This window comes from Equus przewalskii, chromosome 1 (genome assembly GCF_037783145.1).
Source record: "Equus przewalskii isolate Varuska chromosome 1, EquPr2, whole genome shotgun sequence".
NCBI lineage: Eukaryota > Metazoa > Chordata > Mammalia > Perissodactyla > Equidae > Equus > Equus przewalskii.
In genome coordinates this window covers 31,092,707-31,110,717 of record NC_091831.1, presented here as the reverse complement: position 1 = coordinate 31,110,717, position 18,011 = coordinate 31,092,707, and the positions used below count along the sequence as shown (strand labels likewise).

The following is an 18,011-nucleotide window of genomic DNA, read 5'->3' as shown; positions in this document are numbered from 1 at the left end:
AGGGTTTTGTAATGAGCTCCAGGATGAAACAGGCTGCTCTGACCTCCGTCTAGGCCCCGGTGGAGTGGGGTGGATGTCCTCCTTCTCCTGACACTTGCCCTGTACCCCACTGCCACCATCTTGGAAGATCACACTGTAAGAGAAAACTCCCATAAAAAGATCTTCAGGTGGAGTTTTACCGGCGAGACCTGCTGAGGGTCCCGCTCAACAACAAGGCAGCATGGTGTAGACCGCAGTGCTCTGGGCTTACACTCGGGAAACTCAGGTTTGAATTCCAGCTTTACCACTCCTGAGCTGTGTGACTTTGGGCAAATCACTTAACTTCTCTGACCTGCTGTTTTCTCGACAATGAATGAAGATACCACAACTCACTCCACGAGGATCAGCGACATCGCCATCAGAGCACAGGAGGCTCAGCTGTTTGAAAGCTTCAATGGTTCTGTCTCTCTTCTCTCCTCTTTGCCTTCCATGGTAATTTCTTGTCTCATCTTCATTTCCGTTTATTGACCAAGTAGTAATTGACAATCCCCTGCCTTGAAAACTGAACCCTTTTCTCCCTTTGCCTCCTTCTTTCTCCCCATTGTGGTTTCAGAGGCTTTGTCTCCCTAACGGTAAAGCGGAGACACTATTTCCTAACTCACTGGGCCAGGAGGACAGGATGAGGGTAGCACCAGGAGCCACATTGGGTGTGTAGAATGTGCTCAGCAGAGGTCACTTGTATTCAAAGAAGGGAGGGAACACACCCAGGTTGGGGGGAGCTGGGCTGGAAGTCAGCAACATCTGCAGGGAGGAGGTCACAGGTGGAAGGAAGTCACCTGGAAGGGTGGCCAGGACGGCGTGGTGGGACTAGAGAAAGGACCTTTATTCCGCACAAGGAACCCGGAGTGCCTGCCTGGTCCTGGCGAAGGCCCACCCGAGTCTCCCCACCACAGCTGAATCTCCCGGGCACTCGAGGCTCATCTGTGCCCATCACTGCTCCTGAATGTCCTGCAGAACAGGGGCACCTGCCGTGAGTGACGCGCCCCCCAGGGACCATGCGAGCTATCTTCCAAACTGGGCACTTTTGAGAGTAAAAGGTTTTATCGTGGGGACAACAGGCGCAAACCAGGCAAGCAGGGACACGTGGTTCCCTGAGTCCTAAGCTGGGGGTGAAGACCGCGGAGATGGGGGACAGTCAAGCCGCGAGGACCCACAAAGCTCACCTCCCGGGCCCCCCGAGGGTTGCTCGCTCCTGAGGATAGCAGCGGCGTTAGCGATTGCTGAAGAACAGCCGTGCCTGCTCCTGCCTCCCCGCGCTGCCAGCGTGGCCTTTGCTGCTGGATCCAGAGAGAGGAGCCGTCCCGCGCTGGGCAGTCCGCGTGACACGTCGGGTGCCCTGGGCACTCACTGGCCTTCTTCTAGACACAGCATCCTAACTGCTCCTCTTTCAATGGCAGAACATATCCAGTCTATAACGTCCTTTCATTTTGCTCCACTTCATTTCATCTTTATAATGACGTTCTCAGGAGTTGGGCTTTATGGTTCTCACAGGTGAGGAAACTGAGGCTCACTGACATTAGCTGGTCTCTAATCACACAGCTGCTAAGTGGCTGAGGGGGGACCCCGGGCCAGGCGTGTGCACCGCTCTTTGCTGGCCATAAGCTGCAGGCTGCACAGCATAGGTTAAGCGTTATGAACGGGAAGCCAAGTCTGGTGATAGGGGTTATAATTATTTGCTAAAACCTCAGGCTAAGTACTAGGCACTCTGTGGTTTTGACCTAGTGTAAATGCCTTCCCTCAAGCCGCGGGCCTCTGCAAGCCAGGCCCGCTCAGCCGGGAGGTGCCCCTGGGGTTCGGAGGTATATATAACTGTGTTTGTGGAGTCATCATTCGGGAACTCTCCCTTGGCGTTTGTAATAATTGTCAGCTAAAGGTTTGCATTTTCCTTCTCCACTAGGGTCCTTCCCAAGCCTTTAGGCTGAATTTGTCCCTGTATCTTACTCAGGCTTTTGGAAGTGTGACAAGGAAAGGAATTAAAGTTGAAGGAGGGCCTACTATGTGCCAGCTACGTCACTTCCATCCTCACTGAATCCTGAAGGTGAACCCTGGCAGTCTCGACTTCCTGCTTCACGTGAGAAGCGGAGTCCATGCCTCGCCCACGGCCACACAGGGAGGAGGGAGGCTGGCTCCTGAACTCGTGTGGCCAATTGCTCCTCTCTGGCCTCTGAGGGTGAGGGCCCGGGCCCCAGGGAGGAGTTCTCAGAAGCCACTACCATCCTGGGCAGGAATTTAAGCTACATTTAATCGAGGCAAAAGTTCCTACTGTTCTAAGTCATTAGGGACACGTGAGAGCTTTAGAATCTGTTTCAAGAATTCCAAGGACAAAGGCCTCGGAAAGCTACTGACGAACAGCTTTAGGATTAAGAACCTTTAGAATGCGATTAAATTCAACAAACTTTTGCTACTTCCTACTAGAGGCCAGGTGTTGTGCCAAGTGCTATGGGGGCAGCAAAGACGTGAAGGCGGGTCCCTGCCTGTATGGAGCTCTCCGGGCGGGCCCTGGGGCGTTTCTGGCATCACCACGTTGAACAGAGTTCCCTGGTGAGGGTTGTCAAACATGTTTGGGAAGCACTGTGTTCTGGATCCTTCTCTTGTAGCTCATTCGCATAAGCATTGTCAAAGGCTTGAGAAGGAAGGACACTGGTTTAACTTTCTTTAGTCCAGAGTTCCCCAAACTTCTTTGACAATGGAGCCCCCTTCCCCATGCCCTCTTGCCCCGGTGGACTTCTTACTCACGTCCTTGGCATATTGCATGGAACACATTCGGAGACAGTGGCCTGGGGCAGCTCCATGGTGCGGCTGGGAGGCTAATGAATACACTTTCTTAGAATAAACTAGAAGATTCTCTATTTGGGGCTACTGGAATTCCTCACTCTTTGCTCTTGGATAGAAGACGTGTCTGTTGACGCCTGGGTTTAGCTTTGGCTCCTTTCTTAAAAGGGTGTCTTTCGAAACTGGGGATTACTCAGGCCTCTGACCCTTTAGGTAAAGAGATCCCTTGGGTCAGCCAACAAGTGTTTGGGGGAACGTGAGGACAGCCCCAGCTTTGCAACAGCACAATTTCCAACAGGGGATTGGCGCCGCCTGCATTTTAATTGAGAGAACACGCTTGGAAACAGCAGAGGAGGGGCTGTTTGCCTCCAGGTTGGGGGGGTTGGTCAACAGGGCTCCGATCTCTTCTCTGCTGAGGTCACCCTGCCCCTGGCCAGACTCCAGGCATTTATTTGCAGGGTGAAAGCTGTGAGCAACTGTTCCCAGTGTGTCAGCATCCAAGCCTTGGCCTTGTAACAGTGGCCTCTTCTCGGAGGTGACACGTAGCAGAGCTGTTTACCCAGGAGAGCCAGCGCAGAGAAGTGACTTAGATCCCCAGGGCTGGGACCAAATTAAACGCCTTCATGGGTGTGGTGACATTTTTCCTTGGTTGGGAAATAGCCTGGCACCGTGATTAAGAGGATGCTTTCCAGTGTCACAAGGCTTGGCCCTGCCATGGGCCTGTCATGAGATCTTCCGGATCCTTGGGTTCTTCCGTCAACAGGGATAATTCCTACTTTGGAATGCCTGGCATGCGATGAATTTGAAGGTCCCCTGGGGTCTGCCTTTATGATTGGATTGTCAAAAGGAGAGAACGGATGTGAAAACGCTTTATAAACTGTAAAGTGCGGGACAAATGGAAAAGGGTTTAGCTAAACTTTACTGAGTACTCATGATCTGCCAGGGTCTGTTCCAAAGGAGTTACATGCGTTCTCTCGTTTAAGCCTCACAGCAGCCCTAAGAGATGGGATACTGTGATTCTCCCCATTTTACAGATGAGGAAACTGAGACCCAGAGAGGTTAAGTCACCAGCTTAAGTTTACATGTAAACTTAAATCCTGGAATTTAAGTGTAAATTCCACTGGGAATTCCCACCCAGGCCCATCTCTGCAGAGCCCCAGACCTCAGTTCCTGAATCTCCACTAGGGCAGAGGTGTTCTCCTGTGGGCGGACAGGGGATCTTGTCCTTCTAGGGAGGGCATGAGGTTCTAGGGGCCCCAATTCCTTCCTGGGGTCTTTTATGCCAGGTGCCCCGGAGCGAGGCCGGGGGAAGGAGGAGGAGAGGGAGCAGGTGACAGTGCCCCCCGTCTCCTGGTGATGAGGCGGGCATCTGGATGGAGGCACCCTACTGCTGCTGTGTACTCGTTCCAGGAAGGCCTGTTGAGCTCTCTGCCTCCTTTCCTCCTCTCAACAACTGTGAGGGAGGCACAGCTAAACACCTCATTTTATAGCTGGAGAAACTGAGGCATAGAGAAAAATGGTGCAAAACCATGCAGCTATTAAGTTTCAGAGCTGAGAGCCCCACCCTGGACGCCTGGCTCGAGGGCCTGTGCGTTTAACCACTGTTCTACAGCAGGCTTGCTACAGACCCACCGGAAGGGCCGGAGGGGAAAGCCACAGGCCACTTCCTAGGCCAGGCCTGGAGAGAAACAGGTAGGCCCTGTACATATTTACATTTTATTCATCCTCATGACTAAGGTAGGACTTCCTGTCCTGCTTTTACAGACGAGGAAATACAAGCTGAGGGAGTGTAGAGACTCGTCCAAGGGCGCCTGGCGAGGAAGGAGCGCCAGGTCTGCCCGGCTCCAAAGCGCGTCTTGTCCCTCTATGTCTTGGTCACCCTTTGGAGCCCTCCCGTCTCTGAGGCTCTGATTCCTTGAGAGCCAGGCACGCCCTGTCCTTCTCAGTGGGGCATCCAGGAGACCAGGCCTCTGCTCACATCTACTTTATGCCTCTTTCTTCAAAACCAAGACCTGAGGGGAGGTGGTAAAAAAGGGGAAACCATGAAAGGGAGAAAAGCGTCGATGGGGTGAATCAAATCACCCATCTTCCGCCGGCGATGGCAGTACCCACCGGAGTCTCAGCAGAGAATTCAGGTTTCTCTCGCCTCTTGTCCTCTGGACGTTTCACTGTGCGGAGCTGTGAGCAGCTCTTCCCCAGAATCACACACTCACTGGTACCTCGCAGCCACATGGAAGGCCCCAGGCCCAGGCCCTGACAGCAGAAATCAGGGCTCAGATCCGAGGCCTGGTTGGAAGAGCAAGGTGGCGGAGTTGCTCTGCTGGGAAGAGCTGGTGGAACACTGGACGTTCACACAGGCTGAGCCTGGGCGCAGTGGGGGAAGCCGGGAGAAGGCATTCATTTATCCACTTGGTCCTTTCACCACCTTTTCTTAAACACCCACTACGTGACAGGCACTGTGGTTGGTGCTGGAGTTAAGAACAGAGGCTTTGGAGCTCATCGGTCTGAGTTCAAATTCCAGCTCCATCCCTGGACCAGTCCCTTTACCCCTCTGCGCATCAGCATCCTCATCTCCAAAATGAAGACACTGGCGGCACCCAGCTCACTGAGCTGAAATGAGGATTGGATGAGGTTATGTATATTAAATACTTACAACAGTGCTTGGCGCAGAGTAAGAGCTGAATAAATGGTGGCTATTAGTGCTATTATTATCTCTGTCCTTGGGAGTTCGCCGGCTGGTGAGACACAGACATTAAAAGAAACAGATAATTTCCTAATGACTTGGGCCAGGAAGTGAGGCTGAGTTCTACCAAGTAGTGGTGTCAGGAGTTCCTGCCTCCCTGCTCTCTGGCCTGGACTGAGGTCATCGTCTGTGCTTCGCTCTGGAGGTGGGTCTGTCTGCAAGCACCCCCTCGCCTTGAGCCTATGGGGTACAGGGCGGTCCAGGACAGGGACCCTGGCCACTTTGTTCCTGTTCAGTTTCACCTTCTGAAAGGAGAGAAAGACTGCGTTGGGATTGGCAAGAGTCTCGAAGGCTCCTTTATAATTCTGCACCGCAGACAAGAGACAATGAGATGGAAAATCCGAATGGCTGAAATGAATATATAAGAGCAAGAAGTTTAACAGCTTGATGACAAGCAGCACATGAAATGATCATCCTCTGGCAGATGATAAGCATTTCAGAAGTGATAAAGCAGAAAGGGAGAGTGGGGTGACGTTGGGGACCCTCACTCACAGGCCTGGTGGGATTCCTCTGGGGCTGGTGTTGGGTGTCTAGACTTGGCAGGGGCTGCATCTTCTTTTTTGCTGCATCAGAGGTGGAACTCTGTTCTCAAGTATCACCAGCTTAATTATATTCACGATCTTAAGGACAATATTTCTCCAGGGGCAGAGGGGACAAGACTTTCCAGTTGCCTCCAAAATTCTCAGCTTTAATCAAACCTATGATAATCTTACCCTCTGATTCTAATTATAGAAAATAAACAATTCTAATTATTTTCCTTATTATTGTCAACTTCGTACCCAAAAGATCATCTCCAGGAGCCAGCCTTAAAAGAGTTAATTATTTTATTAAAATAATCTGTCGTTTTGGAATAAATCACAGTCTCTATGGAAAATCTAATTCCAGGAGGTCAGATGTGCTGGTCTTAGGATGAGATGGGACTAACGCTGAATGTAAGTCTTGGGTCTGCCTGCTGGTAGGACGGTTCCTTCCCTGGGGTGGCTACTACAGGCTCGAGGCGAGATCTAGACCCTACAATAACGTTAAGGGGAGACTGTGGCAAGAGTGGGATGAAGAAGCAGGGGCGGGAAAGGCATCTACAGAGGACGGGTATACGGGCAAACGAGCATCCTGCCTAGTGACAAGATTTCCCACTAGGGTGCTCTGGTCTTGGTGGGTGTGGGTTGAATGGTGCCTTCCCCGACCAAGGGAGATTTCCATGTCTTAATGTATTAATCCCCAGAACCTGTGAATGTGACCTTATTTGGAAAAAGGGTCTTTGTGGTTGTGATCAGATTAAGGATCTTGAGGTGAAATCATCCTGGATTATCTGGGTGGGTCCTAAATCCTTACAACAGATGGCAGAGAAGAAGGCATGTGAAGACCGAGGTGGAGATTGGAGTCATGCACGCAGCCAAGGATGCTTGGAACCACCAGAAGCTGGAGGCGAGGATTCTAGAGCCTTTGGAGGGAGTGTAGCCCTGCCAACACCTTGACCCAGTCATGTGATTTTGGGCTTCTGGCCTCTAGAACTGTGAGAGAATACATTTCTGTTGTTTTAAGACCCAAAGTTTGCAGCAATTTGTTACGGCAGCTCTAGGAAACTGAAACAGTAGGTATAGAACTAAGTGGTGAAAACACTGGTTGAAGATTGGAACCCATGAAGATTGTGGGTACCACAATCAAACAGATAGGGCCTGAAGAGGCAGGAGGCCCGGGGTGGAGTTGTTGTGGGAAAGAAGGGAATAGAGAACTCTTATGCCTCTCCTTGGGGACATGGATGGTCAGGTGATGACTTCCTTTGGATTCCTGCTTCTCTATCCTTCCAGTTATGTCCACCTGGCTTGTCGCGGTCACAAGGAAGAGATTTTCCCAAGTGACTTAAGGATGCATGAGAACATGAAGTAGCAGGGATGTCACCTCAGCAGCAGCCGACTCACATGGGACTCTAGTGCTCCAGCAAGGTGTCTTGGCAGCTGCAGGGCTTCAGGACAGTGCTGGGGCTGCCCATGTCCCTGGGGCACTTCTGATGTCAGAGCCCCATGTCTGGGCAGCTGGAAGGGGCTTTCTGACCCGCATGAACTGGATTCCTGCTCACAGTTGCTCAGTCTTTTCACCTCCAAAGCTTGACTTTTTTCTTAAATCATTGGCCTCCTGCTCCTTGACTGCTGGGCAGCCTCAGGAGATGGCAGCATGAATGAACAAGCAGCAAACAAATACAAAAGAGAAATTGCTCACACAGCCAAACTCAGCTTGGCAGGTTATTTCTTTTTGTCTAGGACACGTGTGTTTGTGGTTGTGATATTATATTGCACACATTAATATAGTCATATTTTCTGCTAGTAAAATTGTTGCTGGCTCATATAATGGGATTAAATATATCAGTATTTCATGGTGTTCCGCAAAAAGCCCCATAACTTCCAAGTGCTCAGCCACACGGACAAGTTTGAGAACCGCTGATCTATAATAAAGGGCAAAATCATTGAACACACAAGTAAGCAGGATGTTTGAAAGAAACCATTTGTCACTAATCCATCAGCGTTCTGGGAGGTAGAAACTACATATGGGTACAAACAAACTGATAAATGTAGGTGATTTAGATTTTTCAAAAAGCATTTGATTAGACTTCACGTCTAATAGAATTGATATGAAACACTCTGGAAGCCCTCTTCCGGGCTCCAGAGCCAAACCAGAAAATCAGCCTCACCCCTTCAGGAGCCAAATAGAGGCTGGTTGCCTCCTGGCCACACTTTGATGTGTCTCTCCCAGCCTGTCCTGCAAATGGATACTGCGTATGTAAAAGCCGCGTCACAGATCTTGGCCCCAGAGCCCACACGCCCCACCTCTTAATCGGTTCACTTGGGAAGCACTCTCTGGAGAAGGGAATGTCCTGGGGTCGGGGCCGCTGTCTTCCTGACCCGAAGTGCATCCTATTGAGCATCAAACAAAACGCGGAAAAGGGACCTAGAGGCCTTGCAAACTCTCCACAGTTATTTACACGAGGACACTGCAAAGGCCGGGAAGCCCGGACGTGGATTGGCCTCCTGCCGGAAGACACTGTTCCACCTCTGAACTCATCAGCGGACCAGCCACAGCGGAGAGGAGCTGGCATTGTGGTCCCTGGACACCCACCCCCAAATCAGAGACAGTTCAGAGAAGTTTCCAGAAGACCTACGGGGTGGTAATTTGGGATGAGAAGACAGAAATAAAAGCAATAATTCGACTGTACAAATAATAACAAAATTCTTTTAATAATAATACTGTAATGTCATAACACAAGGATGAGAAAGGAAACGGTTAAGAAAAAGCGAGCCAGCAAGGGAATCACTTTAGACCCGGGAAGGGTGACTTCAAATCAAACAAAGAAACAAAATCCTTTGTGAAATGGAATATATTACAAGAAAGCATCTACAGAAAACGTGGCCAGAGGGAGGAAAACAGATTTAGCAAAATCCCTCTTTGATGGATTCAAGATAGGCTCTTAAAGAAAATGATGATTTGGGGGCATGTTGTTACTCAGTCATAATTTATTCAGCCCCTACCCTGTGTCAGGTCCTGCCCTCCGCCCTGGGACAACAGCCATGTAGAAGACAGATATTGCCTGCCCTTTAAGGAGTGAACTCTTGGGTGGGGAATCCAGGAAGAAAGCTAGCGATTACATCAGGTGTAACAATGGGAAGAGTCACGTCGGGAAACCCAGCACCTAAGCCGAGGAGGGGCATCTCCCCGGGACTGGGGAGCAGGGGCCGAGGTGGACATCACTGTGGTTTCTGGGGGAGACGGAACCTGTACCCTGCCCTCGGAGAGGAGCTCCTGGAGCACAAAGCATTCTGAAAGCATTTTAATGACTAGGCCCATTCATAATGCAGCCGCCGCAGCCCCAGAAGCTCGGACAGCAGGCAGCATGATGGAGTCTGCCGTATTATAAATATTTGATCTTCTGAAACGGCATTCCCGTAAATATTCTTTGCTGCCCTGAAAGCTTCAAGCTCACAGTTTTAATTTCCCACATTCGGAGTCTAATGAAGAGGATTTCAAAGTGTGTTCTCCAGGGACAGGGGTTACTGGCAGGTTCCATGGTAGGCCCTGGGTTGGAGGAGGCTGACTTGGGGTCAGGTGGTACCTGCTCTCAGCGAGGGAGGCTGGGAGTGGGAAGTGCTGCAGGTGTTGGCGGACAAGGCCGTGCTGCGGGGTCCCAGGAGACAGAGGCTCCTTCTGGGGATCGCCGGGAAAGTAGGGGAGGCTTCATTTCATCCAGGCTCCCAGAGAGGTGATCAAGCACCTTGGGGAGGAGCATGGGCATGGAGCCAGCTCTGCTTCGGATTCACTGGGTGGCCTCAGGCAGATTACAAGGTCACCTAACATGCCAAATGCAGATAACGACCGCCCGCCCTGCCTTCTGGGGTCATGGAGCAGGAGATGGTGTGCATGTCATGCGGTGTCCTGCACGTGGTAAGTGCTCAGGAGGTGCTGGCCGTTCTCTCTCTCCCAGGGAGCACAGTCAGCTCCTGCAAGAGCCTGCGCTGCTGCTGCTGACTGACAACCAGGCCCTTTAGGGAAGATTCCAGCTGCCTCAGCACAGCCCACCCTGACCCCTGCTGCTGACACGGGCCGCAGGCCCCAGCCAGTCACAGTTGCCCATCACGGCCACATCATGACCTTGTCCTCTGTCCTTCCCCTTCTGTCGGCCAGGGCACTCGCCTCCAGGCCTCTTTGGCTTGGCTAACCCCTTTGGGTCTTCATGCCTTCGCTGCCCTTGCCTCCTTCGTGAAGCCTTCCTGATATTCCGGCACACCTGCTCTTGTCCTCTGGGCTCCCCTGGGCCCTGTCCCTGTGACGGGAGCTTGCTGACTGCCTGCCTCCCCACGCAGCCGTGCGTCTGGCGAGGATGGAGGCTCTCTCGCCTGTCTGTCTCCAGGGCCTGCGAGAGTGCTTGGCTCACGGGGTTTAGTAAATGTTTGTTGAATAAAGGAATGAGTTATACAGAGACTCACAATTTCTAAAGGATTTTCATACCTGCTGCACTATTTGTTCCGCCAAAGTCCCTGGGCGCATTGTGATGCTTCTCAGAGGCTCAGAGAGATGAGGTAACTTGTCCAGAGTTACTCAGCAAGGTAGGAGCATGAAGCAGCTGTGGCTTGTCTCTACCCTGGGCCCCAGGGCACTCTGAGTGATTACAGAGGATTCCAGGGGCTGAGACATCTAAGGCTGGGTCAGAGTATCTCTTTCTGACTCTGGCTGATGAAGAGTTGAGGGTCCTACAGCACCACCGGTGCTGGGCCTCCTGCAGCTCCAAGTCATTGTGCAGTGAGGTGGGAGCGGAGGCGTTGTTCCTGGAGCTGGAAGCCACCGAGGGCCTCCAGAGTGACTGGATCTTCTAATAGTGCCCTTGAACCTCCTGAGGCATTCTCTTGCAGGTGCTTACAACCCCATTTATAGAAGAGGAAACTGAGGCACAGAGCAGTTCTATCACCTGCTCAAGGTCACACAGCTAGTAGGTGGCAGAACTTGCCAAGGAACCCGATCTCTTCCCCACTGCTCATTTACCTGGTCTGTGACACAGAGATCATGCCAGGGCCTAAAACAAATCTAGCCCCCAGGATGGCTGGTGCTGATGATTTAAAGGGCCCAGCAGCGCTTAATCTTACTGCCGGGCTCCCTCATTTTGGTAAATGTTGAGATTTAAGAGCTCATAAAACTGAGCTATAACAGCGCCCTGCCAAGTGCTCTGCGCCGGGCTCTCTATCCTGGACTGCACCCGGCCCGGCGGTCTCAGTCTTGTCCCGAGTCACCCTGGGAGAGTTCTGCAGCCGATTAAAGCTGCCAGGCTTCTCGAGTCCTCAAGAGGCCCATCAGGTTGTTTATGTCCTTGCCAAGGCTAGATTGACATGCAGTGTGGCAACGTGCGTGGTGACTGACTGAATGCGTAAATTGTTCAGGATTCTGGCAGTGGCAGCAGCAGTGCTGGGTGGGTATCAGGGTTCAGCCTGGTCACAAAAGCAAATGAGCACGGACAGGTCTTCTGTATAGGGACCATCTTGCTGTGGTCCCAGCAAGACAGAGGCTACTCATGCCTGTAGAAACAACTCTGTGGCTACCAGCAGCCCTCCTGATCTGCATCAGTGATGGTTTTCTTCGGGTTGAAACCCCCTTTCAAAGCCCAGGGTTCATGTCACCAACATACACATTCTCCAGCCATGCTTCCAATGCCTAGCATGGTCCTGTCCTAAAGTATGTCTCCAGTCAGTGGGTGTTGGATGGATGGATGGATAGATGAACGGATGGGTGGATAAATAGAAAAATGGATTGACGGAAGGAAGCAAGGAATGGGTAAATGGATAATCAAAATGTCCCCAGTTCTTCATACTTCCCTATATCCTCACCCTTTGCAAACTGGTTTTGCAGCTCCTCACATGAAGAAGTGGAGGTATTTTCCCTCCCATCCCTTAAATCTGGGCTGGCCTTGTGACTTGCTTTGGCCAGTGGAATGCAGTGGAAGTGACAGTGTGCCGGTTCCAAACCCAGGCCTCAAGACATTTTGTGCACTTCTGCTTTTTCTCTTGGAACTCTGTGGAGCTGCCAAGTGAATAAGCATGGGCTGGCTTGCTAGATGACGAGAGACACGTGGCCCCGTCATCCCCTCCCCTCAGCCTACAGCCAGCCAGCCGCCAGACACGTGCACGAGGGGACTCCAGCTAACCCACCAGGCGATTCAGATGCAAGATCCAGAGCAGTCGAGGTCAGCCAAGCCTGGTTTAGATCTGCCCAGCTGACCCACAGTCTCATGAGCAATAATAAATGCTTGTTATCCCAAACCATTTAGCCATGGAGTGGTTAGTTATGCAATGACAGCTGATCCAGTATAGAGACCTTGGGAAAGGATGCCCTTTGGGTTCAGCATAGCCCCAGCTTCTCATCGTTCTTTCCCCTGTTTATCCTATGCCTTCATCTCCTGTCACATGCTAGCCAGAACATTCTATCCCAGTTTGGACTTTCTTCTTCTAAGTCTGTGTCTAAGATGCTGCGCAAGCTCCTTCAGTTCAATTCAACCAACAAGTTTAATGGAGCACCTGCTGTATAAACGCCATCATTCCAGCTACTATGGAGATAGAGAAAAACAACTTATGGCTCTTGCCTTCAACAGACTTCTAGTAGGCAGAATAATAGCAATATTAACAATAACTGATATCTGCACAGTACTTGACAATATTCAGAGAGATTTCACATGCACCACATATTGGAGCTTGTAATTCAGGGGTGACATAGCAGGTTAGATGCAGATTCAGTCATTACTGAGTGCCTACTGTGTACACAGCACCGTGATAGATGCTGGTGAAAGAGAAATAGACTCAGGGTCACTGTAAAAACTCAAGCTTCTCTAAGTGCTGGAGTGGCTGAGTTCCGCCCGCACCATCCCACCCCTCCGCCCTTTTTGCCTGCCTCCCTGCTCGGTAGGGGAAATGCAGATGTTGAGCCAAAAACCATGAGGAACAAAGGTAAAGTCCCACTTTCAGGTTCAGAAATCCATTTTGCAAGTGCGGGTTAGGGGAGCCATGGCGAAGAAGATCTGAAGAGCTTTCAGGTGTCAAAGCTACAACTGAAGAGCCAATTCAAATTTTAGACCAGCGACCGAATCTAAATTCATTATGGTATCACGGTATGGGACGTGAGTGTCACCGGGCTGGTCAGACAGCATCTAGAAGAAGGCATTCCAGGCCGGCTCTACATTCCTGGGAGCGTATGAATAGACCAGGCTGTGGTCAGAGGAAAATGAGTGTGATGGAGCAGAGTCAGGAACCAGGCCTGGAATGTCTGAGGGAATTTGGGCTATTTAGCCTGGAGAAGAGAGGGCTAAGGAAAGATGGGGGCGCCAATTCAAATGTTTGAGGAGCCTCTTGTGTTTAACAGGGCTGGTCTTTTCCAATGTTGTCCAAGAGGGTGCGGGGTGAGGAATTGTAAAGGGACAAATTTCAGTTAAACTCAAGAAATAACTGTCTGACATCTTGGCCACCCACCCACCGACGGAGGACGCTCTCCTCTGTGGAGGTCTGCAGTATCCATTGACTGACGGTTGCTGGGAAAGGGGTTCCTGGGCAAGTAAGAGTTCGGGTTCAATGACTTCTAAGGTCCCTTCCACCTCTGAGTTCCTGTGAAGGGCTCCTCAAAACTGGCTTCTAAGCCCTCAGGGTTCTGCAACATCCTTTGGTAAAGACAGCTAAAAGGAAGGTTGAAATAGGGAACAATGCTTCCATTAGCATGTTGGCCACCGGTGGCTGCAGAGAACATTTGAGAAACAGCCTACGCCAGGGGAGTGTACATTAGCCCTTCTGTAGGGACCTTCATAAATATTTTATCTAGATAAAGGTTCACATGTATATGTTATAAAAACATTGCCTATAATTTATACAACTCTATGGCATCTGTAGAAATGTGATGTGTAATTTACAATTCTGTTCTGAAGAAACGGGAGCAAAGCCAGGCCCCCCCTTTTCATTACGACAAGTGGCTCGCCTCTCCCAGTTAAAGGGTGTAAGGAAATGTGAAGCCGCTGTGCTAACCAGAGGGAGCTGGAGAGGAAGGCAGACAGGGAGGGCACTGACAGGAAACGCCAGGCCAGAGGAGGGGGCACAGTCACTGTGCTACAGCGTGGAGACAAATCAGCTGGGTGGAGGGATGTGAAGAGCGCAGCGTTCCTTGGCTTCGGACATGCTCCTTTGGGACGATGATGTTGTTGATGATAATAGTAACAATACTTTTTATTCAGCACTTACTATATGCCAGGGTCTATAGTTTACAAATATTATCTCATTTAAGCCTCACAACAATCCAATGTAGTAGGAATTCTTGTTAGTTCTATTTTATAGAAGAGCAATTAAAGCACAGAAGGATTGAGTATCTTACCCAAAGTCACACAGCCAAGAAGTGGCAGAGCATGCATCTGAACCTGGATCTTCTGGCTAGAGCCTGCACTGTCTGCCTCTTCCCAGTCACATCTTATCTGTCTGTCTCTGTAGTGCTAGCAGGGGGCCGTCCGTCTGACTTTCAGTCATCTGCAGCCTCTAGGGTGTGATGGCGTGGCGTCAAGAAACATTTCAAGAGCGCGGAGCGATCCCACCACCTCAGTATATTGATTCCTCCTCCGAAATGCGACAGGCGAGAAAGATGAGCTCTGCCTGGTGGCATAAATTAGCTCTGTGCCCTTGGGGTTTTGTTTCACCGAGCTGCCTCCTTGCCATTCAGGCGGCTGGGCTGCCTGAAGCAGCGCTGTTGCTTTCGAGCGATTCACAGCCAGCACATGGCAAACGCAGGGACAACAGCTTCCACGTTGAGCCTGGACAAATGGCAGAGCAGAGCAGAGGGCAACGCAATTTACAAGGAATCTTAGCAACCAGGCAACGGGCAATAAACCAGAAAATCGCTGAGGAAACTCAGCGGAGCATGAGCGAAAGGAATTTCAGGATTTGTGAACCAATTTACACCCGTCAGAGAAGGGTGAGAGAGGTACCAGGGGCTCAAAATCCACGGCCGGGGAACCACGAGGCTGTCACTCCGGCAGACCTGTCGAAGGGCAGTGAGGACGCGTGGTCCCTGTGAGGGGACAGCTGAGCCGTGGCCTCTAGGGGCATCTCTGAGTGGATCTCGGCCTCCCTCTCTGTGAGGGATTGGGTAGTTAACGGCCACTGTGGAGGGACAGATGTCAAGTGCGGGGGAGGCTAAGGTATGAATGGGTGACTCTCTCTTTTCCTTGCTCCCAGGGAATTGATAAAAAACAGATGAAGCATTCTCAGCCGGAAACAGAGCCCACCGTTGTCTCCGTTCTGAGGAGTAAGTCTCTTGGGCAGTGAACGCCGTCTCTCAGCTGAGACACCTCATCGCGAGGTGGGAAGCAGACTCGGAATAAGCAGAAGGGTAGGAAACTCTTCTCTTCAGGATTTGGGACGATGACATGTGTCTGCTCAGAAACAGACTCCCATCCTGAGGGACCTCTGAGAAGAGCAAATTCAGCCGTCCCTGGGACCTGGGGAGCGGGCGGGTTGTCACAATATAAACATACTCACCTAGTTAAACAAAAGCTCTTGCAAGGTGTCTAAAGGAAAATGCGACACCTTCAATTGTGCAGGGCCCAGAAGAGTGTCTTGTTCGTGGTAATCTGGCACGTTCGAGTCTCGGTTGAATGAGTTAGACCATTAGTAGTAATAAATGCATAAGATGCAGAAGTAGGATTAAGGGACATAACCTCATGTTAAGTTAATGACAAAGGCTTATGATGAGCCTTAATAAGGGGACCAACGTGCTGCCCTGGCCGTGTAATTCTTGCTGATGCTACTAGGAAGTGAGAAGTGAGGTACTTCATTGTAGAGAAAGGGGCCTCAGTTTACCCATCTGTCACCAAAGTTCTCTGGGCCATACCTGGCTCTGCCTTGCTGTGGTTCAGTGATTTTTGGCAGTAGTGGGCGGCTCAGGCCTTGCCTTGGAAGAGTTAGCGTGATCCAAATTTCCTACATGCCACATGGAGCTCCTCCCTGGGCTTCTAGAAGACCTCCCTGACTACCCATCATCCCCTTGCCTCTGAGTCCCCAGCCTCCACTGGCGTCACTACTGCTTGGCAGGACACAGCACACGGGGGTCCTATGCAGGCCCTATACAGGCTCCTGCCACAATTTTCAGTCTAGGGGGCCACCTGCAATGGGGGTTGGAGAGAGAAGGGAGCAATGGCAAGGACGGCAGCTCCCCAAACCCAGGATCTGGCCCCTCACCAGGCTTTCTGGCCCTGAGCATGGAGATGGAGGTGAGGAGACCCCAGCAGGATTGAGATTGCTTTGTCTGCCTACTGAGTTGTGGGGCTCGAGTGATTCGCACAATTTAGGTAAATAAAAGGGTGGCAGCATGGTGTGGGCACTGGGTTAGACATGGGTGGGTTTGAGTTCTCCCTCCACGTGGCTGTGAGAATTGGGCAAGTTACTTTCCTTTGAGTTCCTCAGTTTCCTCATGTGTACAGCAAAGAGAATAATAATACCTGCCCCATAATTCTGAGGAGTATCTGAAATTACACAAGTAGCCACTTGGTGCAGGGCCTGGCAGGCTGTCAGCATATGTTCAGTAAGTGTTAACTATTTTTAGTGTCAAGAACCCAAATTCCAGAGGCTGAGACACACGCATTCTATGCCTACTCCCTATTAGGACATCCTGGAGAGTCTAGCCCTACGGGACGAGCAGGAAGCCCAGGACTCTGACCTGAGTTGGGGTCCTTGTGACAGGTGAGGACTGCACATAAGAGTGAAGTCTAGTTTCCAGGGAACCTGAGAATCAACTGAATGGTCTGAGGAGTCAAGGCCAAAAGGACAAGGACAAGAACAAGAACCAGATCTTCGAGGGCGGATCTATCACAGAGTGCGTCAGTCAGCTTTTGCTGCATAACAAACAGCCACAACATCTCAGTGGCATGCAACAATAAGCATTTATTTTGCTCATGAATCCATGAGTCGTCTGGGGAAACTCTGCCTACTACGGGCCCCAGGCTGAAGGAGCAGCAGTTACCCAGAAGTTCTCGTGGCTGTGGCAGAAGCACAGGGAGCAAGTGGAAGCTGGCCTGGCCTCTTAAAGCCCAGGCTTGCAACTGGCACACTGTCACTCTGCCCCATTGTGTTGACCAAAGCAAGTCACAGAGCCAAGTCTAAGTCAAAGAGTGAGGAAGTGCACTCGGCCTATGTTGAGGCCATGGCAAGGATGTAGCTGCAAGGAGGGGTGACGAATTGCTGTCTCTGATTTAATCTACCACTTAAAGAGCGAGACCTAGAGGGTGGGGGAGTGGATTGAGGAGAGAGAGCCATCATCAAGGTGACACACACCAAAGGAGGTCCATGGTGGGGCTTAAGGGGGTAGGAAACGGTGAGTGACAGAACTGGTTCAGGCAGAAACAAGAGTGTCCCCTCCCACGGGTCCCAGGGCAGTGCCAAGAAGCCCCCCTCCATTTTGCTTTCTCAGTCCCTAAGGGGGCTGGTGTGGAAGTGGCCCGGCTACCATCCTCGCGGGGAGATAAGCTGCTATTTCCTCAAAAAGAGGGCGTATTTGACAGAGAGCCTTACCAGGACTTAAGTTATATAGGAAAATGACCAAGTGACACCAATATAGAACAGTTCGTTCCTAAAAAGTCCCACTCTTCTCAGTCAGGCCTAATGTACCCAACTGAATCTTATAATAGCCCTCTGGGTGCAGTTGCCTGGAAATACCAGGAAGGAACTTAGAGTTAATGAAGGGAATTATTAGTTACTAAGGCAGATACGACTTTAAAAAGACGGCCTAGGGGTCAAGATTATCGTTTATTTATTTATGATTTGTGCTCCTACCAACCTCCAAACAAATTTGAGATGACTGACAATTAAAAATAAAGGCCCCAGGACAGTGAGATTAAAGATGAAATATCCAAAGTCATATGGATGAAGGGAAGAAATGATTAAACCAGAAACCTAGCAGAAGA

General features: G+C 50.8%; 1 protein-coding gene across 3 annotated transcripts in view; it reads left to right on the top strand.

Annotated features, from left to right (window-relative positions):
- The window catches only part of R3HCC1L (R3H domain and coiled-coil containing 1 like), a 204,102-nt gene that overhangs the window by 158,966 nt on the left and 27,125 nt on the right, over window positions 1-18,011 (top strand). For 2 of the 3 annotated variants that reach the window (XR_011537138.1, XR_011537139.1), the window contains exon 8: window positions 15,289-15,358. Coding sequence is in view for 1 of the 3 variants with exons in the window: in XM_008526577.2 (XP_008524799.2) it covers window positions 15,289-15,296 (8 nt within the window). In the remaining 2 variants the exon portion in view is untranslated. Of the gene's footprint in view, window positions 1-15,288; window positions 15,606-18,011 lie in introns of those variants that run through there. The other variant, XM_008526577.2, reaches the window with a different exon arrangement.